The following is a 25,290-nucleotide window of genomic DNA, read 5'->3' on the forward strand; positions in this document are numbered from 1 at the left end:
ATTACTATTAGTCTGTGGAAAAAGCAAGTTCTCAAACAGATGTGCCAAGGCCTTGCTGGACATATAATTAAGGCCAGCACAGGAAAGCTGCGGGACTGTGGCTGGCTGCACAACCAAATGCAAGTGGACTCATGCAGCCTAAGTTCATAGCAGAATATTAATAAGTTCTCTACTTAGGTCCTTGCTCACAAAAGTTTCCAATCTATGCACAAAAAGGCAGAAGAAATTTTATTCTAAAATCTATCCCCAAGCTAGTTAACCCACAGCGCAAGTTAGTCACTGGCCTCCTAGTGAAAACTTTGGAATGTACATTAGAAATGTTTCTGTCTCTTTCATTACAGGGTTTTAAATAGATGAAGTTAAGATCCAACAATGGTGTGACGTCTGAACCCCTAGGTTCTCTGGGAAACTAACTTGCCAACTATCACTCTGGGATGCTGCTGAACAATAATGTTCACGAATTAGGACATTTCTCTGTACTAAATATGGTTGATGAGAATCCTCAGCTTCTCTGATCTGATTAGAAGTTGTCTTTTTTGCATTAAATATTAGATACAGGCAGTAAGGACCTCAAAGAAGCCTAGAATTACTTTAGGCTTTCCAATGGGCCCTTACAGATTGGAGCAAATAATACACAGAAGCCAGTGGGTGACGTCACTGAGTACCTCATACAAGTCAGCATATAAAGTTTTTGGTGTGACACTCAGGTTCAGATGCTTTGGAATGTTCTTATGTGTGTGCTCAGTTGCTCGACTGTGTCCTTGTTATCCCAAGGACTGTAGCCCACCAGGCTCTTCTGTCCATGGAACTGTCCAGGCAAGAATACTAGAATGAGTTGCCATTTCCTCCTCCAGGGTATCCTCCTGATCAAGGGATCAAACCTGCATCTCTTGCATCTTCTGCATTGGCAGACGGGTTCTTTAACACCAAGCCACCTAGGAAGCCCCTTGGAATGTTCTTACACTTAGCTAATTTAATGGGGTTGGAAATATTCTCTAATCAAGTTTTACTCCATGAAAAAGTCACATTAAAAAGAACACCATACTGGAAATACCTATAAATAATATATACAGTATTTCATGCAATAAAGAACTGTATTAGTAAAATAAAAAGAACACCATTAACTTTGACATAAGCAGCCATTCCACTCCAAAACAGTCTTAGATGATGAACTGAGTGACTCTGAGAGTTTGGCTGGATGGTGGCAAAACCATTTGGCATTCAATTCCATTAACCAGCTCATACAAGATAATATTTTGTTGAGGGCTTTGACCCAGAAATGTTTATTTTCCCTGAAGCTACTAGCATATTTAATATTCAACAGCATTTACCTAATTATCTCCCTGCCATAGAAATAATAATTAAAGTAAAAACAATGAGGCTATATAGAAACATCTCCAGTTAAAAATCTAACAAAAAGAACAGCTAAAATTCCTTATGAATAGAACAGATTCCCAACACTCCTAATTCAAATCTTTATATAACTACCATTTTGTTCTGACAATTTTCTACATAAAAAGAGCTTTCCTTTATTCTTTTCAGTACTGGTATTTTTTTTTGCCGCATATGAAAGTAATTGAGTGATTTAATCAAAAAGACACACTTCAAATAGAAGTGCATTTTAATGGCCATGCTTCAAAAAAAAGGCTGTCCCATTGGTATTTAGACATATTTTTAGAAGCACAATGGCTATATAAATGATCCCCTGAAGACTATTAGCCAACAATGGCCATTTAGAAAGACTAGCAAATCCACTGGCAACCATATTAAAACACTATAATTATATATTATATTATATACTGCTTAATTAATGGTAATTTAAGACCCTAGGTAGAAAAGCACTTTTGTGTATAAAAATATCTTTCACTTAAACACATTCATAGTTGCCACACAGACTCACATTCTGAATAAAAAGATGCATTCATTTATTTCTAGTTTAATGAATACCTAGGTATTAATATACCAAAAACCTGTCTTTGAAGTTCTATCCATTAAATAAAATCACTAAATCTAATCTCAAGTTCTTGGCTCATCACTGACAAAAATACTCAGCTAACCTTTTTGGGCATACCCCCTCTTCCCACAAATAATACAAAATTTTGTAGTGGATTTTTAATTACAATAATTACTTTTTGCAGTATAAAAGCAATATGCTAAGAACAATCAAAACTGGAAGGTAAATATTACAGTTTTAAGACTACGTAACTTGAAATAAAATATGTTAATATGCTGTAAAAATCTAAAGAATAGCTCTAAAATTTGTGTCTATAATTAGCCATGATGTTAATTAATACAGAACTTTTCCCGATCATCTGCTACTTTTTAAACTTAAAGGCATAAGAAAAGAACTGTCTATTTTTATTTGATTTTACTTGAATGTATTTTTCTTTTATGCATAAATTAAAATTTTTTCCATCATTTTAAGTGTATAAAGCACTAAAACTTTCCATTTTATTTCTACAAAGCACAAAGGTTTCTAGAACATCCCCAAGTTATGTCAAGGTGAAATGGTAATTGGCTTGGTATAGATCCATTTATAGAGTTCTGATATGAAAGGAAATGGTCTAAATGCTTCCAAAAATTCTAAGCTTAATGCCTTTTTCTTTTTTCAGATATAAAAAAAAAGAAAAAACAAAACAAAACTCTGAAGTCCAGAAATCATGAGTATAGGGTGACTTAGGAGCAATTAGAAAAATCTACTTCAGTTTTATTTTCCAACACTCGCCAACAAAATGCACTGCAATAATGAAACCACTCACCAGTTAAAGTAAATTACCAATAAAGCAAATGAACGGGGTTTTGACAGACAATGGCTTATTAGAGCCATTTGATCTATGTAAGGTAATGTGAATATTCAACATTTCTGTATTAACTCATATTACCTAAAGTACTGTTGGTAGTTTTGTTTCACATGTATTTCTACGTCAGATGCAATGAAATTTAAGGTGCTCTAAAATATGCTTGACTTAACCTTTATTCCAAGGAACCAAGAAAAGCTTTGTACTTGAAAGGGCCTATTTCTGGCCCTGGAATGTTAAAACTTACCATTATTTTTTGAGAAGCAGTGCCAAAATGTACCATGTCATCTGATTAAGCACAAACAAAATAATTTCATGTTCATGCTTGAATCATAGGCTCAAGTGCTAGGCCTCTGATAGGAGTTGTGCCTCTTGCTCAGTGTATTTCACATTTCAAAAAGCAGTATTCGTGAAGTCAAATGCAGCTGTTTACTACAGCTTTTAAATTCAGTTGATTCCTGCAGAATTTTACAATTTCACCACAGTACTGCTTAGCCATTTTAAAACTGCCAAATCCTGAGATATAGCTTTATTTTTAGATATCAATTACACAAGAAATGCGTATTCATTTAATGCTGTTTCTACATTAAACTTGAAAAGTCATCCCTTTAATGACTATAGATAGGGATGGCATGGCACTCTTCCAATGATATAATCCGTTTTCATTTTAACTCGGAAAATTTGGTTTTAGAATCCCACCGCATTTCTTTAGGACAGAATGACTTGAGTGCAGCAGGTTTTATGTTCTTGGCTACATTTAATTCCACACGCTGCCTTTTAAAAATGTCACAAGAAGGAGCGTGGAATATTAACAGCAGTGCTTTTATCTTCTCCGCACAGAGAAAGGGTCACGTTTGCAGGTCGTTCTGTCGTCACAGAGGAGCCAGCCCGGTGAGCTCCTGCTGTCCCAGCCCCCATTAGCTGCTGCGTTCAGGCACAATTCATGGATCTGCCATGTCTGCTGGGAAGCTCAGAAGACATGTAGAGTGTGCAGAGGGAGTCAGAGACCCTGCTTCCCACCTGGGGAGCCTTGAGCAGAGTACCTCACCCCCTGGGCCTTAGCACAATCACCTAAATCCACACCTAGCGGAGCTGTAGTTCAGTCAGATGGAACAGGATAGCTAAGGTATCTGGCAAAGAATCTGGTACACACAGATTCACAATAGATTCAAGAATCACAATAATCACAGAATCACAACAGATTCAAGCACACAATAAATGCGTTCTGCTCTTTGCATGCATGCTAAGTCGCTTTAGTCGTGTTCAACTCTCTGTGACCCCATGACCTGTAGCTAGCCAGGCTCTTCTGTCCGTGGTGCTCTCCAGGCAAGAATATTGGAGTGAGTTGCCATGCCCTCCTTCAGGGGGATCTTCCTGACCCAGGGATCGAACTCGCATCTCCTACATTACAAGTAGATTCTTTACCACTGAGCCATGGGGGGAAGCTCATCTGTTCTTTAGTTTCCTAAAGTAAAATTACTTACGTCTGTCCTTACCCGTTTCTCCAAGTGCTACCAGTCAACCAACCAAAACTGTGTACTGTGTGCAGAGGGAGGGTGAACTATACATAAGGCATTTGTTGAGGCACTAGGGGTTGATACAGGGAAGCACAGTGGCTGGTCCATGGCATGATCTAAGTTAGGTAACACTCCACCAAGCAGTACCAACATGGATGTCATAGGGGATGAAGGAGAGACTCCCGTATGCCAAGGAAGGTTTCACCAAACAGGTGGCATGTGACATGACCCCTGAACTTCTGAGAAGAACTGGAGGAGAAAGAAATTAAGTGTGTAAGCAAAGGAGTGGGTATGGGTGTGTGTCTGTGGCTGAGTCATAGGCCAGTGGTCTTTGAGACTTGATTCTTCCTAAAGATGTTTTGCGCTAGACAATATTTAAAACTCAGAAATCTGGCAACACCAGGTCCACAGTTCAGTTGGCAACCATGGTTTAGAGCTGAGTTGCACTTTTTATGCAGAGGGGCCTCCCAGTTTAGCACACTTCTACTCTGCTTGGCTTCTGTTGTTCACCTGAACTGGCTGTGGACATGTGAGTTTGCCAGTCTTAGTCTATGGTATAGTTATGAAACAGTAATGGAAGGGTCATATGGTGAAACAGAAACCCTAAAAAAGCACGTTGGAGCCAACTCCCAGGGTCTCTGAGCTCTAGACTAAGGTATCTGGGGCTCATTCTATATGAAAAGAAAAGTGAGCAGAGACTTTTGAGGTCAGAAGTGACGAAAGATACAGATTACACTTGCCACATCCCAAAAGTAAGTGGGGATAAAGGACAAATAAGGGGAGGGAATGGCAACCCACTCCGGTGTTCTTGCCTGGAGAATCCCAGGGACAGGGGAGCCTGGTGGGCTGCTGTCTATGGGGTCGCACAGAGTCGGACACGACTGAAGTGACATAGCAGCAAGGGGAGGGAGGATGAGTTTATTTTTAAATGCACTGAGCCTGGATTCCCTAGGTTACTTTAAGTGAAACTACTGAGCAATATATCAAAGACCAGAGTTTGCTAACGAAGGCTAGATGAAGATAGAAGCTACTGTATAAAGAGACAGGTTGGGAACAACGTGAATTTTCAGCAACAGTCCTAAGAAGACGTAAGTAGAGGGCTGAGGGTTGAGCTGGGGTGGAAGTTCACATTCGGGTGATGGCAAGAGAAAGATGAACTAAAAAAAAAAAAAGAGGAGAAAAAAGAAACTGGAGAACTGGGAGACAGAAGTGTAATAGAAACGAACAAGAAAGGACTGGAAAAGAGAGCAGATCGAAAGTCTCCAAAGTTGCTGGAGGGAGGTCCATGCGACAGAGCATCCAAAGGTCACTGGATTTGGTGTGTGATGGTCTCTGGTCTGAGACCAGACCAGAGATACGCCCCTTGGTAAGTCTCAGGGGCACACTCTAGTTGGACTGAAAAAAACTACAGATGTTCTGACAACCAGCTCTCACACCATCTAGCATACTGTTTCTCCCCAAAGACTCTCCTTGCAATTGTGCAACTCTGATCAGCAACAGCAGGTGCTCTCACGAATGAGCCAGGAGGTCAAATTTCTTCATGATCAATGCAAATATTGTTTTACTTAACAGTATATATGAGAATATATATTATATATATATATGAGAATATAATTATCACGACTATGACGCTTAAAATACCAATCTGCCAGCATCTACCAACAAAAATTAATATCAAAGATTTGCTCAGTCTAACATAACTGAACTGAGTTGTTGAATCTTGTACAATCAACACCACACAATGATTTCTTAAGATACAAACTGTGTTCCTAAGTACCTGGCAAATGTTCTAAAATTTCATGAAACAAAAGAAAATTAATTTATACATTAAATCTTAAATCACAAGTCTCAGGTCTGGATGTTGTGGTTCAGTCACTAAGTCATATCTGACTCTGCAACCACATGGACTGCAGGCCTGGTTATTTCAAGCAGTAACTCTAAGCCTTGAATAAACTGAAAACAAGGTATGACATTTTTATCTCCTAAGCACTAAGCAGAATCTCTATTATCAACTTTCTTTCAAAACTTGAAATATATCACCATTCTGAGTATTAATTTTCCCCCCTTGGTCAGTGTCAATCACTAGCGCTGAATTTCAGACAAGTGAAACTTTATTTACTAGCTTACTTTTGTTTCTGGTTAAAAAAAATTTTTTAGGGACACTAGAAAAGCTACTTTAAACAAAGTTTAGCAATGGATACTCAACTGCCTATTTTAAAGTTAAGAACTGGCATGATAGCTAGATATATTAAAGATAAAAAGATATTCTACAAACTTACTCATTTAAAGTAAACACAACTAAGGCTCTTTCTAAGCAATTCTGCACAAGACCTTAGGCAAACTGAACACTTCCAATACAAGAAAACTTACTTTAACATATTGCCTCTGTTTGAAAACATTTCTAGGATAAATATCTTAACCAGTGACTGACAGCAGACATGCCTTTGTGTCTGGTTTCCAGAACAGTCACTAGAGTTCTTTCCAATATCACACGACTGCTTTCTTTCTTACACAGGTAAAGGGAAGGTTTGCGGTTTAGAGTCACAAAGAAAGGTTTGCTCACAACTGACGACTAAACTCCTATTACTTCAGGTTGAAGACAAAGTTGCAGGATAAAGTGTCAACCTTTGCAAAGATATGGAATTTGACTGGTGAGGTCATTAAAAAACTGCAAAGGGCAGTCTACAAGCTCCAGACTGATGACTATTCCATCCATGTGAATATCTAAGCAAATCTCCACACCTACCACCACTACCCAGCACACATATTTTAGCCTCAGTTCAGTTCAGTCCAGTCACTCAGTCGTGTCTGACTCTTTGCGAAACCATGGACTGCAGCACGCCAGGCCTCCCTGTGCATCACCAACTCCCAGAGTTTATTCAAACTCATGTCCATTGAGTCAGTGATGCCATCCAACCATCTCATCCTCTGTCATTCCCTTCTCCTACCACCTTCCATCTTTCCCAGCACCAGGGTTTTTTCAAATGAGTCAGTTCTTCCCATCAGGTGGCCAAAGTATTGGAGTTTCAGCTTCAACATCAGTCCTTCGAATAAATATTCAAGACTGATTTCCTTCAGGATGGACTGGTCAGATCTCCCTGTAGTCCAAGGGACTCTCAAGTCTTCTACACCAGAGTTCAAAAGCATCAATTCTTCGGCGCTCAGCTTTCTTTATAGTCTGACTCTCACATCCATACATGACAAATGGAAAAACCATAGCCTTGACTAGACAGATCTTTGTGGACAAATAACTCTGCTTTTGAATATGCTACTAGGTTGGTCATAACTTTTCTTCCAAGAAGTAAGCATCTTTTAATTTCATGGTCGCAGTCACTATCTGCAGTGATTTTGGAATCCAAAAGAATAAAGTCTGCCACTGTTTCCCCCTCTATTTGCCATGAAGTGATGGGACCAGATGCCATGATCTTAGTTTACTGAATCCTGAGCTTTAAGCCAACTTTTTCACTCTCCTCTTTCACTTTCATCAAGAGGCTCTTTAGTTCTTCTTCACTTTCTGCCATTAGGGTGGTGTCATCTGCATATCTGAGGTTATTTCTCCCAGCATTCTTGATTCCAGCCTGTACTTCTTCCAGCCCAGCGTTTCTCATGATGTACTCTGCATAGAAGTTAAATAAGCAGAGTGACAACATACAGCCTTGATGTACTCCTTTTCCTATTTGGAACCAGTCTGTTGTTCCATGTCTAGTTCTAACTGTTGCTTCCTGACCTGCATACAGATTTCTCAAGAGGCAGGTCAGGTGGTCTGGTAGAATTCTGAAGAATTTTCCACAAGTTGTTGTGATTCACACAGTCAAAGGCTTTGTCCTAGTTAATAAAGCAGATTATATGTTTCTCTGGAACTCTCTTGCTTTTTCTATGATCCAACCAATGTTGGCAATTTGATCTCTGGTTGCTCTGCCTTTTCTAAAACCAGCTTGAACATCTGGAAGTTCACAGTTCACGTAATGCTGAAGCCTGACTTGGAGAATTTTGAGTATTACTTTACCAGAGTGTGAGATCGGAGAAGGCAATGGCACCTCACTCCAGTACTCTTGCCTGGAAAATCCCATGGACAGAGGAGCCTGGTAGGCTACAGTTCATCGGGTCGCGAAGAGTTGGACATGACTGAGTGACTTCACTTTCACTTTTCACTTTCATGCAATGGAGAAGGAAATGGCAACCCACTCCAGTGTTCTTGCTTGGAGAATCCCAGGGACAGGGGAGCCTGGTGGGCTGCCGTCTATAGGGTAGCACAGAGTCGGACACGACTGAAGTGACTTAGCAGCAGCAGCAGAGTGTGTGAGATGAGTACAATTATGCAGTAGTTTGAGCATTCTTTGGCATTGCCTTTCTTTGGGATTGGAATGAAAACTGACCTTTTCCAGTCCTGTGGCCACTGCTGAGGTTTCCAGATTTGCTGGCATATTGAGTGCAGGAAAAAAGCTCAACTGGAATTCCATCACTTCCACTAGCTTTGTTCATAGTGATGCTTCCTGAGGCCCACTTGACTTCACATTCCAGGACATCTGGCTCTAGGTGAGTGATCATAACACCATCATGCATATCTGGGTTGTGAAGATCTTTTTTGTACAGTTCTTCCATGTATTCTTGCCACCTCTTCTTAATATCTTCTGCTTCTGTTAGGTCCAGACCATTTCTGTCCTTTATTGAGCCCATCTTTGCATGAAATGTTCCCTTAGTATCTCTAATTTTCTTGAAGAGATCTCTAGTCTTTTCCATTCTATTGTTTTCCTCTGTTTCTTTGCATTGATCGCTGAGGAAGGCTTTCTTATCTCTTCTTGCTATTCTTTGAAACTCTGCATTCAAATGCATTTATCTTTCCTTTTCTCCTTTGCTTTTCGCTTCTCTTCTTTTCACAGTTATTTGTAAGGCCTCCTCAGACAGACATTTTGATTTTTTGCATTTCTTTTTCCTGGGGATGGTCTTGATCCCTGTCTCCTGTACAATGTCACAAACCTCCGTCCATAGTTCATCAGGCACTGACCTAATCCCTTGAATATATTTCTCACTTCTACTGTATAATCATAAGGGATTTGATTTAGGTCACACCTGAATCGTCTAGTGGTTTTCCCTACTTTCTTCAATTTAAATCTGAATGTGGCAATAAGGAGTTCATGATGTAAGCCACAGTCAGCTCCCAGTCTTGTTTTTGCTGACCGGTCTTGTTTTTGTTTTGTTTTAGCCTCAGAGAGACTCAAATTTGCTTTGAACCACGCCTATTCCTTACCATGACCCAGAAAGCTAGTGGTGGTTTTGGTGGGTGATAGGGAAACACTGGAAGGGAAAACAGTGCTAGTCTGTATGGGGGGAAAAAAAAAACAACCAGCCACTCTTTATGGACCACATACTGTCAGCTGTATCATGAGCTTCACCCAGCTGGTCTCTGCTCCTCACAGCCACCCTAGGAGGTAGGTAGGGCTTATATCTTTGCAGGATGGTGACACCAAGACTGAGGTAAGTAAGGAAAACCACCATGTTAATGCAAGTTAATGTCAGAAGGGGCTCAGGTCCTACGCTGGGCTGAGCCTCAGCAATGTCTAACTGCGCGATGCTCTCCTGAGGGTGTAAAGCCAAACTGTCCATGTCACGGATAGGGGGAAAGAAAATGCAGGAAAGTCACAAAATTCTGGGTTGAGATAGGGGAAAGCACCATAGATAAAGAAACCTAGTCATTTTACGGGCCTTGAATGGCCAGAGATGCCCCTGTGAAGTTGTTTTTCATCTATGTGCCAGCACGCTGGAGCTCCTTTACCCCTACTCAAATACTACTTTGTTTTTATTTTCTAGCAAACACCTGGCAATAGCACACAGCTATAAGAGATCAACCAATTTACTTTTCCAAAGGTAGAAATGATAATCACATAGAAGGATTAAGACAGTCCACAAATTCACAGTGCTTTAAGATATTTTAATGATCACTGCTGCTGCTGCTGCTAAGTTGCTTCAGTCACGTCCGACTCTGTGTAACCCCACAGACAGCAGCCCACCAGGCTCCCCTGTCCCTGGGATTCTCCAGGCAAGAACACTGACTAGAGTGGGTCACCATTTCCTTCTCTAATGCCTGAAACTGAAAAGTGAAAGTGAAAGTGAAGTCGTGTCCGACTCTTAGTGACCCCATGGACTGCAGCCCACCAGGCTACTCTACCCATGGGATTTTCCAGGGAAGCACATATTTATATTTTTAAAAATTGAAATGTAAAGACAGAAAGGAAAACAATTTTTTTAAAAGGTCAAATCATAAAACTCTTTTTCTTCTACATAAACTTCTCTGTATTAGACATTATAGATACTGGAGATCATTCAGTTCAGTCCGGTCACTCAGTCATGTCTGACTCTTTGCGACCCTATGAATCGCAGCACACCAGGCCTCGCTGTCCATCACCATCTCCCGGGGTTCACTCAGACTCACGTCCATCGAGTCAGTGATGCCATCCAGCCATCTCATCCTCGGTCGTCCCCTTCTCCTCCTGCCCCCAATCCCTCCCAGCATCAGAGTCTTTTCCAATGAGTCAACTCTTCTCATGAGGTGGCCAAAGTACTGGAGTTTCAGCTTTAGCATCATTCCTTCCAAAGAAATCCCAAGGCTGATCTCCTTGCAGTCCAAGGGACTCTCAAGAGTCTTCTCCAACACCACAGTTCAAAAGCATCAATTCTTCGGTGCTCAGCCTTCTTCACAGTCCAACTCTCACATCCAAACATGACCACAGGAAAAATCATAGCCTTGACTAGACGGACCTTAGTCAGCAAAGTAATGTCTCTGCTTTTGAATATGCTGTCTAGGTTGGTCATAACTGTTCTTCCAAGGAGTAAGAGTCTTTTAATTTCATGGCTGCAGTCACCATCTGCAGTGATTTTGGAGCCCAAAAAAATAAAGTCTGACACTGTCTCTACTGTTTCCCCATCTATTTCCCATGAAGTGATGGGACCAGATGCCATTATCTTCGTTTTCTGACTGGAAATCATTAATCACGTTAAATCGTGTTCACTCTTTCCTAAAGCAAAAGAACTGACTTGCATGTCAATGTCTTGGCTGTCCCTCACCTCAGTTATCACCTATCAGTCCAACGTCTGGGTAAACAGGCCATTAAACATGTATCAGCTGTCACTGGGCAAGGTATTTTTGTCTTTTGGCTAAAGGAACTCATACATATTCCTTGTCTCACATGGTTCTAATAATAAGTCAGTTTTCTTTTGTTTTAAAGTAAAGGTACTACTCATAAGCCTAAGAACATTCTTAAGTTTTTCTGTTAGCATGATTCACGGTGGTTTGATCCACACAGATATGCAATGGGCACGTATGAATTCTGAAATATCACCAAAAATACAATAACATATAAAATGGTATACTACAGCCTACTCTGAGAAGAATAATTTTAATTTGTGCTATTGTTTAAAAAACTTCTTCAAAGCCTTATGACATGAACTACTTCTTTGTATATGTTAAGTTTATTTACCAAAAATACTTCTCACAACTAGTAGGGAGAATTTTGGAGTGAAGAACTCTCAATCATAAAGTCAGTGGTTCAAATTACACAAGAGAAAGGTACTTACAGTTGAATAAGCCCTGAGAACTAAGAATATATGAGATTATGATTAATGCATAGCAGAGGAAACTATATTCCGTATACGTCATAAACTACAATGGAAAAGAATGTAAAAAAAATGTCTTTATGTATATAACTGAATCACTTTGCTGTATAGCAGAAATTGGCACAACATTATAACTCCACTATACTTCAATTAAAAAAAAAAGAATACATGAGATTAGTGAATATACTCACCTATAGAGAAAAATATAAGACTTAATCTTTATACGCTTTATACATGGCACTTTAAATTACAATATGTTTATGTTATTTTGAAAGGACAGAAACATATAGGGACACTGGAGCAAAGAGCTGGAAGGAATCACAATTCTAGCTGATTTCAGATGGGCCTTACCAGCTCTAGAGTGCATTTCTTTATTTCTATTTTCACATGAGAGAGAAGTATATGGATATTTGTGTACATCACTGTTCGAGATTTTCTGTTATATGCAGCCATGCCTAATCACAAAAAATATATACACACAGAAAATTGTCAGGAACTCAAATATAGTATCAATAATGTGGTCTTGTTCTCAAGTTTCTCAACAATCATAAGCAGGAAAAGTACATTTAAAGAGAGATGAGTGTTGTGAATTTACCCTAATCTCACTATTGTGTATTTCTAGAATGTGCTGATAAAGAAATATTTGCCTTGCATGTTTTTGATTTCCTTTTAAAAGAACCAACAACCTCCCCCCCTAGAATACGGTCAAATAGTGTAAACTGTCATAATAATTCTGAGATATGCACTCACAATATGCCAATCAGCAATGGCAGAATTTGAGCCTAATAAAATCTTTCTATAAAAGTCATCAGTGGTGAATGAAATGGCTTTGCAATACCTTCAAATTCAGACCAAACCGAACTAAGACACAGGAGGTCACGTTTTACATGTTCAACTCCGGGGACAAGAGCTAAAATTAGGATGAAAATATCTCCACCCTATTCTCTCTGTTCTTTTTTTTTTTTCTTAACAAAACACGTGACACTGGATTTACAATATCCATAAGCCTGCTACACAAAACAAAATACGTGCTATCAAGCAAAACAGGAAGAAAATTCTGTGTGTGGGGGGGGGGACTGACTTGCTCTAAGTACTATGTAAATCTTTCTTCATAACAAGACTATTTAGGGCACAGAAAGGGATGTAGAAGGAAAATACCGGATGCTTTAATATTAAAACTACTATCTATCACCAGTGCTGACATAAAGACCACTCACCTAAACTCCTGTTCATTTTTAGACTGAGCATTTGAGTAGAAACATCCTACCAGGCATGAGATGGGCAATTTTAACTTCTGCTTTTCATCTTCACACTAAGTGAAGCTCATTTATAGGATTAAAAGATTTAAAAATTAGAAGGTTCATCAAGTATCCTGTATGCTGAAAACAGACAAGAAGGATAAGTGTGAAGCAGAAAAGGATTTAGCATTGCTCTGAAAGTAATTTTCTGCCACTATTTAGATTACAACAAGATATTCTGGGTATTACAACAAGACATTTTAGTTTTCCACACTTTCTGTTCACCCATACCTACCAATTCTGTCTCATTTCATATTTATTTCTGGGATTTGGGGGAAGGACTGACAGCCAAACAGCAGCCTTAAGTACAAGGCAAAAAAGCAGCCAACAGAATGAAAAGAATGGTTTCGATTGATTGTCGAGCAAGAAAGCCCCAAGGGCAGAAAATGAGGATAATGGGAAATGGGAGGGGAAGGTTATAATGAGAAAGACTGCAGAGAGAAATGAGGAAAAGCTCAGTTATAGGTGTGTTAAAGACAAAAATTCTCTCACTTGAAGAGTATCCCTCTTAGACATGTGCTTGTCAATTACAACAATTCTGTGGCTTTGTACACTTTACCTAAAGCCGTAATTTGATAGAAACACGCTGTGAGAGACTTTAACATGCGGTGATTATAATCAACAGACTGCCATTCACTAGCATTCCTTCTTGATAAGACGATCTGAAACACACACTCTCGTGCAGAAAAATCACTTCTTCCTCCATTTTCCGACAGGACCCTAAGATTTCTGACTGAGGACAATGTCACAGCATTTAAAAATATGGACAAGATCATTTGATGATCTCACATTAATTCCATCAAGAGTAAAGATGACACACAAGATCTCTGAGGGAGAGAAGGGAACAGAGGGAGAGAGAAGAGAGTTGTTTTTAATCCACTGAATTGCTTTAAACACAGTCTCGAGTAATTTCATTTGCTGATGTTAACATTAAAACTATGGTTCTGCTAAAATTAAACACACTTTTGAGACAGTATCACATCTCCAGAAATTTTAGAATCTGCTGCTCCAAAAATACCTGACTCATATCACACATCTAAACAAGTTTCTGGAAATACGGCTGGACGCTCACAAAATCACAAGTGTTTCTACTAAAGTACAATATTAAGTGTGCCAATATACCCCAAATTCACTGACAAAACACGGTCATTTTTAAAACTTTAAGACTTGAGAAAAGCATTTTCTTTTTAAGGAAATAAAAATTCATTTTCCTTTTAAAAAGAACTCCCCCCTCCCAAAAGTTTATTAAGAACAAAAATCAGCACAAATTAACTGAGAAACTGTGCTACAGAGATTATAGATTATAGAACTATAAATAGAAAAACAGAAGTAGCAGCTTTTGTTTTTAAAAGATATATATTCGGGAGACAAAATATAAAGGGAAATCTAAACAAAGCTTTTCTCAAACGCATCTTTATAAGAAAAACTGCAAGTAATACTGGATTTGTGTTTAAAAAGCAACTTTCACCCTATGTCAAAGAGACTATACAGATATAAGTCAATATCTTATTCACATGATAATAAAACTAAAGATATTCTATATACTTTGTGACTTAGAGAGGGCCTTTATGCTTTATATTTTAAAATAGATGGTAATTTTATATATTTTGATTCTTTGAAATTTGGTAATTTATGCACGTATGTATGGCAACTCTCAGTGTACCAGAGTATTTTATTATTTGTAATAATTTATCCACTAGCCATTCTAGGAAATTAGAATTTACTGAACTACAAAGAAGAAATACCTAAGGTTCCCCACAGCTGTCTATTGAAAGATATGAGGACCAAATTGAGCATCTGAGGCAGAGGGAAAGCAAAGAAAATGGAAATAAGGGGAATAAAACAAACAAAATGTGCAAAGGTGAATCAAGGAGGAACTCCATTCATTTCTAAGTCTTTTGCTCTGGCTACAGTTTATAAAGGGAAACCCTGGTGGTTTGGGGGGTTGAGGACACGCCACCAGGACAGACTTCACAGAAACAAGCAGTCACATGTGTATTTAGTTTAGAACATGCAAAGGAAACTTTCAAAGACCCTCTACCTCACTTCCTGTGTCCAGGACCTAGCCTTCACGCTAACCCATCATAAAGTTATTGATATTTTCCTTAAAATATCAAAGAAGTATTCAAAGAAGAAAGTCCAAAAACTCTTGTGAAGATGCACAAGTTTTTCAAAATCCTGATAGTCAGGAGACTAAAGGTCTACTTTCTAAGGTAATTCTTGCCCCTTGTGTACTTCATTTTCCATTTCCTATCTTCAGATCCTCCTGAAATTAATTTCCCACAGCCCTACAATCCTGTAGCTTGTTTCTATGTGCTCTAGACTTATACTTGTCCTGGAAGAGATCATGTGGTACAAACACGAAAATGATGCCGTTTTTAAAAATGTATTCCACTGATCCAATGTGTTCTAAACAGGAATAGCTTCCCTGAAAAGTAGGCTGTATTTCTGCTTATATCCTTTTCCAAGAAACATCTCCTTTTCCCTTTGCTCATGCTGTAATGAAAACTTCCACATTTCCATTATTAATCAGCCTACATTAATGACCTTATGCTTCAGCTCTGTCTCACTTCATTTCACCTTGCTTCATTACCAACAGGAGTATTAATTAACCCACAATCTACTGGCAGTGTAAAAGCATCAATTCCCTTGTTATTATTCATAATATCACTTGTTCAAAGGTGGTGTGAATAGATGAGTTCAGAAGATGAACACCTCAAACAAAATTCAGTTAAAATCTGATTTTTAATCATTTCTCATGTGAGTGGTCTCATGCAGCATCAGCTGATAATTAGGACCTCTTCCCTCACACCCTCTGTCTTGTGTTACCTTCTGGAAACAGTCAGCCAATGCAGTGGCCACTTTGCTCACAGCTGGAGACCAAGAAGCAAGTCTTTGTGTTGGAGAGTAGTTCTCCCTGAAGTGACTACTAAAATGCTCGATTTGAGGTTTATAGCTAGAGGTGAATGGTAGATTTTTTTCCTTCAATTCTGCCTTTTATCCATGATTCTAGTAACTAGGCAGAAAAGATGTCTGAGATAAAGCTACAAACACAGCTGGGTTCATTTCCAGATTCAAATGATCCCTCTGTCTCTGAAGCACCTTAGTCAACTTCTTCTGCCTTAGTGTCTCTGTCCATTAGCTGGAGGTAATCATCCTATACAAGCATCATTCGAGGGAGCAGACATTTGGATGAATGGAGTGGTGTCAAATCCTGGCTCTCAAAATTGGAAGGGGCCTCAGACGTCACGTGATCTAAGTTCTTTGCTTTCATACATGAGGCAACCGAGAAAGAAATTTCTACACAATTCTAATTATCTTGTCACTTTGTCAATATTAACTTACAAAGTCTTCTAATACTTCGACTGCAATCAGCAAAAACAATACGTTCTCCATATTAGCAATTAGGAGAGAAGCGAAGGGAACTGCCAAGAAACCAAACCAAATGCACAAAGATTACAGAGCAGAACAGAAACCAGACGCTTATATGAGCACTTTTATTCCTAGTGCTCTCTCAACGGCACTTTTGGGATTTTCACTGTCACTGTGGATTGCTGTTTCAAGCCTTCACTTTATTTGGAAAAACAAGCCTTTGCTGAACAGTGGGTCTCTCATCTGCATCTGAGGCACACCCAGGGCAGCTGGAGTCAGGGCTAATGAATTTCTTCAGTCTTTCGTTGATTTTTTTCATTAGCATGTATGCAAACAGAATTAACCTAATATTTAAAATTGACAGCTCCATAAAGCTGAAAAAGACCTCAAGTGGCAACCTAGTCCAGTTATGAGTCTCTGAGAGAGTTATTTGCACAGGTCAGGAAGGTAAACGGCTGATACCAAGCAACTACAGGGATACAAAGCCTACAACTTCTAGCTGAAGCAAGTACCATCGGGGGATATCCATGCCTACTTCAAATTCCTTTTATGTCTTGTATCTATTTATTTTTTCAACTATTTCCTTCGGTTCTGAACTTTACTGAATAGGACCAGAAGCTTCATGTTAATTCTCCATACTACTTTAGATATGCTAAAATATACCTTTTTTATCTTTAATGAAATATAGATACAGTTCTCCCACATTAGTGCCTGTAATGAGATTGGTTATTTAGCACCTGTTCATTTCACATCCACTGGTTCCCGCTTTGGTTTTGGCTGACTCCCCCCATTAAAATGTAAGCCCCACAGAGGAGGTGGGGTATTCTGTTTATAGCTGTGTCTCCATGGCTAAAACAGTGCCTACATAATAGCAGAGGCCAAAGATAATCGTGGAAGGAAGGAATTACAATTCTCCTTGGCATTCATCACAGGTATATCAGTTTCCCTCATAGCTCAGTTGGTAAAGACTCTGCCTGCAATGCAGGAGACCCCAGTTCAATTCCTCGGTTGGGAAGATCTGCTGCAGAAGGGATAGGCTATCCACTCCAAAATACTTGGGCTTCCCTTGTGGCTCAGCTGGTAAAGAATCTGCCTGCAATGCAGGAGACCCCAGTTCGATCCCTGGGTTGGAAAGATCCCCTGGAGAAGGGAAAGGCTACCCACTCCAGTATTTTGGCTTAGAGAATTCCATGGACTGTACAGTCCACGGGGTCACAAAGAGTCAGACACGACTGAGCAACTTTCACTTTCACATGTATATATAAACTGGACACTCAAAAATACGCTGTTGTATTTTATTACAGGAGCAGTGTGTAAAGTTAAAAGTAGAGGGATTACAGAAGGAGTGCTAGTCTGAGAGCCAGGATGCAGTACATTTCATCACTGGGGGGAAAACCCACTGCTTTTCTCTGGCAAAAGACTGTTTCTGAATAACCCAAAATGGCCTGGTAATAAAACTCTCTGCAAATATATTTTACTAGTTGGTGATAAATCAAAGCTGTTCTTTGTAAACGTTATAACATAATTTCTGAAAGGAACTTAAGTTTCCCACTGGACCAGGTTCTACACAAATATGCTTAAATCATCACCAGATAGGGCCACCGAGCCTTGAATTCCAAGTCTGTTACCCCTCAACATTCTAACTGCTCTCTGAGTGAGGCTGAAGAAATACAGCAGGAAGACAAGAGCAACAAGAAGTCAGGCCAAATGACCTAAGTCCTTGCGCACGCCTAAGTGATGGTGAGGTAAGCATAAAATGACTGTGAGGTTCTGGCAGGTGTCTACATGAACACTAGGGGCTCCAAATCTAGAATTCTACAGTTCTGTGACATATTTTGAAAGGAAAGGGTTGATATAAATCTCTTTGGACCAAAGCATTTTAGTGATGAAAGACACTTCAGAAATCACTTCATGTGTAACTAACTGCTCACGGTCTCAGGCTGGTTTACTAATCAAGTCCAGAACCAGGAACCAACCCTTCGAATCTCATCTGAGTATCCCTTCTACTCTGCTGGCTGCATATTCTTCCTCAGAACGTTGCTTCTTACAGAAGGAAACGTTCTCGGCTGTAAGACTGAAGGACCACCCAGAGATCCGGGGGGCATGACAGGACCCTGGCAAAAATCCAGATGGGTTTTGCTCCCTATACCATCACCTCCTCATTCCAAGAACTGAGAGCAAAGAGCTGTGTGACCAGCAAGCCTGTCTCCCTGGATTATCTCCTCTTTTCAAAACTGTTTTAGAGGCTGGACCAACGATGCAGGTTTGTGATTCTCAACTTCTCAGGCTGCAGAGGTTCTGGGGCAGGTAACAGTGGATACGAGGCCAGATATGAGCCCAGGAGAGGGAGTGGGGAGGGCGGTGGAGGAAAGTGGAAATGACACCCCCTAGCTCCCAGGGGCAAATATATAACTATTCGACGCTTGGAATTTGTCTTTGAAGAAAGTGGGGAGACAAAGTCATCATCCTAGCTCTGTGGCTCTCGGACCTGATACGCACAGCATCACCTGTGGAGCTTTCAAAGACCATAAGGCCTAGGTCTCAACTTAGGTCAACTGAATCAGCATCTCTGGGGTGGGATTCAGATATAGGTATTTTGAAAAATGCCCCATGTGCTGCTAATGAGGCAGCCACAGATAAGATCTATAATTGATCTATGACGTGTCACATGATACCACAAAAATAAAAAGACAAATCCAAGATAATGTTACACACATGTTAACTGCATAAAACCATGGGGAGCCTCCCAACCATCTAAAAGCTCTGTGCCAGCCCCCAAAGTTCTAGTCCTGCACAGCCATGCGGGCACAGGCTTAAAAAGATCGTGTCACCTGCAAAAGAAAGCCTGGAACAGAAGGACCAAACAGCTTTTCAGAAATCCTAATACATAGGGAAATTAAGGAAGTTCACCTAAATTGTCTTCTGCATTTCCAATGATCAGGAAAAAAGGCATTCTTAATTTTCCTTCGAAAAAAGTATGTATCATGTATTCAGGACAGGCTTGCTGTTGGCAGGGGGAAGAAGGTAAAAAGTCAGTGAAAAACTGTCATGCCTGTTATAGCTCCACTCAAGGTCCCATCAACGCAGTGCTCCAAAAACACTACTAAGCTGGAGATGGGGAGCAGCTGCGGCGCCCCATCAATTAAGTGAGTCACTCCTGTGATATAACCCAGGTGTTAACTTTCACAGAGGTGGTGGCCTCGCTACACAGGTAAGGGACTCACTTTCTCCATGACGTAAGGAGCCTCATAGATGTTACTGAAAGCACACCCACTCGCACAGACTCAACTGTGGTCAGCACACATTGAGTACACAGTATCCTGAATGGTAACCTCATGAAGTAGGAACAGCCATACCTGGAAGAAATCAGGTCAAGCCTGGTAAGCATTGGCTGATAGGCTTTACCTGTTTCCACTATCCTAGTCTCTGTTTTTCTTGAAAACCTGTTATCACAAGCATATTTGCTTTGAAAAGATGGAAAAAAAAAACCAACTTAAGACACAGAAGAAACAGGGCAGCAAATAATGTCCTTTGCTCATGTTTCCCCTAAAGTAGACTCATCATAATGCAGATGTAGGAAAAAAAAAAAAAATCAGTAAGAAGGATTTTCTCTGTGTAATCCATCTGATACACAGCGTGTCGCCCCCATCTGCCCCACTTTGAGCCAGAAATTTTTATTCCTAACAGAAGCATCCTGCAAGCTTTCCAGAGAGGGGAAGGGGTTAAATAGGAGCAGGCACCACTGTGGACCAGGGCAGTGGCACAGACTTAGACCTCCATCCCCCCAGCTCCTCCACACACAGCAAACTGGTTTTCTTGCTTCTTGCCTTCCATGTAATTCTCCTGGGCTAGAAATGCCCAGTAATATCTGTCCTATTTCTGGGAAGATGGAAGATAGAGCTGCTTGATTTTCCTCTAACATTCCAAATGCTTCAAGTCAGAACCTGAACCTTGAAAGAAAAGGAAATCTTTGCAAACAGCTTCAGTCTTTGCATGTTCACCAACAGATATCTAGTTACCAGACTCAAATAGTTTTTCAATTTTAAACAATGAAGGATTATGCATTCATTCATTCATTCCAGAGATAATCAAAGGATGGGTTTTTGTGCCTGGTGCTATCAGAGAGGAAAGGTAGGCACACAGAAGATTATGATACGAAAATAAGCATAGTAAGTCTCGTGTGGGTCAAATCATTTAGGAAAATCATTAGTAGGTTGCTTGTAAGCATCTCCAATATTTTTTGCTTTTAAAACTCAGTTTGATATGGTGATAGAATACTATATGAATTGTTGTTTTCTATTCTATTCTTAATTCAGGTAATAACAAAAATACACGATCTCATATTTCTATTCCACTCATTTAAGTAAACTTTTTTTCCTGCTTGCATCTTAATATCAATTAGTAATCACTTGAACCTGTCCTTTCTGAGTATAGGTCTCTTCTATTGGGCTGTGCACCTGTACTTTAACAATGAAGTGACTTTTGTGGCAAAGAGATGGGGAATAACTTGCATCTCTTGCTTGGTTAACTTCCCCAGCCTCTGGCAGGTATAGGAATGTAAGAATCAAGATCAGGCTCATCCCAACCCGAACCATTTATTTCCTCCCATGTACCTTTCTCCCTCACTGCCACTGGGGCCATGTGGACGACCACCATATGGCTCCACCCGGCTCCATATGGCTCCAGCTCCCTAAAAGGGGCGCTCAAGAGCATAAAAACGCTGCTGTATACTTTTATTGCAGCCCCTTCTCATTTTCCTCCATCTGTCTTCCATATGTTTACGAGACTCTATTAGACCCCTGAATACATAGGCCTTTTATAATGAGGGTTGCCAGCCTGAACAAGATAAAGAACTGAAATTCACCTCTATCAGTGACAAGGGGCCTCAGCTACTTTAAAATATGCGATTTATTTGGTATTCAAACTAGAACAAACTCATAATCACGTTTCTTCCATTTTTACATGAAACTGATCTTATATTTATGAGATTTCTTTTAGTTTTATCAACAAAAGCCATATACGGGTCTTTCTGTTGTATCTTCTCCAAGTGCTGTTCATGATGTTTGGAAGAACTGTGTGTGACTTCTACTTAGGTGTCCCTATGATATTACACATCCATCTCTCTCCAAAGTTGATTTTTTCGTTTTCATAGAACTATCCTTTGATCAGAAGTATTGTTACCATTTTCCCCGCAGGTGTCTCTGCAAACACATGTGTTTGTGTCCCCTGCAAATGCTAAGGAAATGAGTAGGAGTGAGGAGAGGCTGACCCAGCAGGACTGAGGCCACCCCACTGAGTCCTGGTCCTCTCTGCTTTGCTCAGCACCTGGCAGGAGTGACACATGAGACCCCAGTGCTGGTATAATCTAAACAACAACCTGGGACTAACAGTCACAACACACCAGCTACAACACCATTTCCCAACAGGAGGTGACCGCTGGCATTACTAAGAGGGATCAGGGTGATTTTTCATTCCCAATATTAAGTATGGGAGCTTGTTAGTAGGCACTAGGACTTCCCCAGAGGCTCAGTGATAAAGGATCTGTCTGCCAATCCAATAGACACTGGTTCAATCCCTGCATCAGCAAGATGCCCCACAGGAGGAAATGCAACCCACTCCAGTATTCTTGCCTGGGAAATCCCATGGACAGCGGAGCCTAGCAGGCTACAGTCCATGGGTTTCCAAGAGTCAGACAAGACTGGGCGACTAAACAACAAGAAGGCACAAAAAACTAATGACAGTGAGAACAAAAGAGAAAAAGAAACCAAGTAGGCCCAGTACTGACTTCGGTAATCTCTACTCTTATTTATACAACTTAGACATAAAGTCCTGTGCTATAGAATAGAACTGTAGTGCTATTAAGAACAAGCCACTGAATCTCCCAACCTGGTACCCATGTTCAAAGGTGTCTTCATGGCAGATAACCTGTCTGTAATCAAGTCCAAACCACCTGTATAAAGCGGTCTGGTAATCGGTACACAGAAAATTATGGCCAGTTCCACAATGACCATCTCTGATGAAGCAGAAGTTGCAAACATTACTCAAATGTGCAAAATATTAATAGGCAGACAAGCAAAAACCACCCAGCAAATGCCACAAGAATACATTTTTCTTTTCGCCTGTCTGTGTATAAATGACTACCGCTATTTTTTTCCCCAAACATACATAAGGCAAAGTAAAGTTTTTATTTGAATTGTGAGATCAAACAATAACACTATCGGTAGGATGCGTGATGGAGTCATTTTGCCTTTTTAAAAACTCGATTGCATATTTCACATATCTTTGTTCCTCTTAATGTCCTTCATAATGCAGCACAGATCAGTTAAGTTCAGACAAAACTGCTAGGACCCAAGGAAATCCTTGTTCTCACCTGAGCTATCCTCTCAAAATCCTTCTTGCATGAGAAAAACTTGAGGAGTTATCAGTACAAAGTATTGTACCAACACAACTGCCAAGTGCCTTTTATTGATGCAGCCCATGTATTGGAAACTGTGGTCATGACAGGCGCTATGGTGGCAGCAAAAAGTACATTTTAGTCAGGGGATCAAGTCACAGAATTCAGGCTAAAGTCAGAGGCCTATTCATTGGGATAACTGCTCCAGGCTGAAACAAATTACAACCCTGGTTAAAAGAATCTAGCACTGCCCTGTGTGATGAAGGAAGTTTAGGTAGATCACGCAGGGAGAGCATTTCCAGAAGTGCAAGGGTGAAAAAGCTAAGCAGGTATTTTGCCTGCGGATTAAGTAGAAGGACAAGGAACCTGACCAAGAAGACTTCAGTGAATTATCATTTCTAGTCTGAGAAGCTATGAGTCTCATATTCTGCACAGTAGGGCTTGCTCTGAGCAGTTTGTGAAACACTTGGAAAAATGCAGAAGTTGCCGCTAAGCTTCTAGTTGCTGAATAGTTGCATTAATTGTTGACATTTTGGCAGGGAGGCTCCTCCTGCCAGCTCAGTGCTTCCAACGGGCTAGGTAAATGCTTGCTGGTAACCCCCATCTCCCTGGTAATCCTTCCCACTGAACACTGGCTACTGGATGATGGCCTCTTGTCAACTGCCTTTAGGTGAGATTTGGTAAAAAAAAATTGCCAGGAAAACAAGAATACGTGCCTTCCTATCATTTTCTTTGTACAGCCACTTACCAGGCGGCTGCTGGGATCTCCATGCGTCCATTTACTGGATTTAAACAAAACGGCAGGAGGCTAAGGGGGAGGCAGGAGGCTAAGGGGGAGGCGCACGCACGAAGGTCTGCAGGCTCAGCCGCGCCCCCCCCAGCCCCCCCACCCACCCCGCTTTTCTGCTTTGGCGAGGGAGGGAGCCTTGCCCCTTGGGAAACTGATAACCGGCGATGCAGCCGTGAGTCTGGAAGAAGCGGGAGACACTCCCGTGCCTTACCTGTTTCTTTGTCCTGGACTTCTTCCAGGTGCAAGTCATTCAAAAGGTGCTCCAAGATCTTCTCCGGGGTCCCGGACACGACCACGTATCTGTCAGAGAGCAGAGAGTCCACCGAGTCCTCCTCAGTGGAGGACTGTGAGCGGCTGCTCCACTCCTCGTCCTCATCCTCCTCGTCAATGTATTTGAAATAAGGCACATCAAAGGTGGGCAGGGGCAGCTCTCGGTCTGCCAGTGCGGCAGCGGCGGGATCCTTTCTTTCTAAGTGAGGGTCAAAGACCCTCAGCCGGGAGCTGCCCATTGTGCACGACCACTAACAAAGGCATCCCCTAGACGCTCAGAGATCTTGCCACCTCTGTCCTTTCGCTGGGAACCGAGTCCATCTGGCTGCTAGGAGCTCTGCAGTCAGCTAGAACGCTAGCTAGCTCGCTCGAGAGAGGCGGAGAAAAAAAGGGAGGGAGGGAGGGAAGAGGAGGCAGAGAGAGCGAGTGAGATGGAGCGGGAGAAAGGGAGGCAGGCAGGGAAAGGAAACAGAAGCGAGGGGCTCCGGTGAAAACTCTCACCTCCAATCGCTCTCGGCGCTCCCCGCCTGGGGGGCTGGGCCGCAGCTCTGCACTTTCTTCAGCACCAGGACATTCTGGTCCTGCTCCTTCACCTCAACCGTCGACACTTCATCATCCTGCTTTAATTGCCGACAAGAGTGATGGATGGAAGAAGGAAAAAGGGAGAGAAGATTAAAAGGCAAAAAAAGCTAACAAAAGCTGCAATCTCTCAAGTTGCTTTCCCACCTAATTTCTTTGTAGATTCAGAACAAATTAGGAATCTGGTCAAGAATCTCCGTCTAATGGTAATGGGTGCAGGATCAAGTTCTATGGACACATAAACCATTAGAAAGACATGCATACTTTAAAGGAAACGGAAAAAAACACAGTGAGGATGGGAGTCAGAGTTCATTTTTAAAACTACTTGAATGATCTGAATAAAGAAATCCAAAGTTCAAAGTCTCAGAAACACAAAACACTAATTCCATGTGTACTATTCTTTTACCTGGTTACTGCTTCCTAAACAGTCACTATATTAAAATTGGAAAACCAGACAAAACACTGAAACAACGAGCAAGCCATATTAAGTAGATGCAATGGCTATATACTGTCATTTACATCAGTCTTACTTTAAAAGGTGGGCAAAAAACTACTCATTCTATTATTCAGTTCATCCCCCTGCCCATGCAAATTTGAGATGGTCTTCACATTTATCACGTACTTGTTTTGCCAGGATACGAGCAATAAATGGATCCTCTAG

At 40.7% G+C, this 25,290-nt stretch overlaps 1 protein-coding gene across 1 annotated transcript in view; it reads right to left on the minus strand.

Annotated features, from left to right (window-relative positions):
* The window catches only part of RAPGEF5 (Rap guanine nucleotide exchange factor 5), a 231,026-nt gene that overhangs the window by 47,056 nt on the left and 158,680 nt on the right, over positions 1 to 25,290 (minus strand). The window contains exons 10-11 of the mRNA XM_052638738.1: positions 24,552 to 24,670; positions 23,992 to 24,080 (exon numbers count right to left, since the gene is read on the minus strand). Of these exons, the coding sequence (XP_052494698.1) occupies positions 23,992 to 24,080; positions 24,552 to 24,670 (208 nt within the window). The remainder of the gene's footprint in view (positions 1 to 23,991; positions 24,081 to 24,551; positions 24,671 to 25,290) is intronic.

The sequence above is a fragment of the Budorcas taxicolor genome, chromosome 4 (genome assembly GCF_023091745.1).
Source record: "Budorcas taxicolor isolate Tak-1 chromosome 4, Takin1.1, whole genome shotgun sequence".
Lineage (NCBI taxonomy): Eukaryota > Metazoa > Chordata > Mammalia > Artiodactyla > Bovidae > Budorcas > Budorcas taxicolor.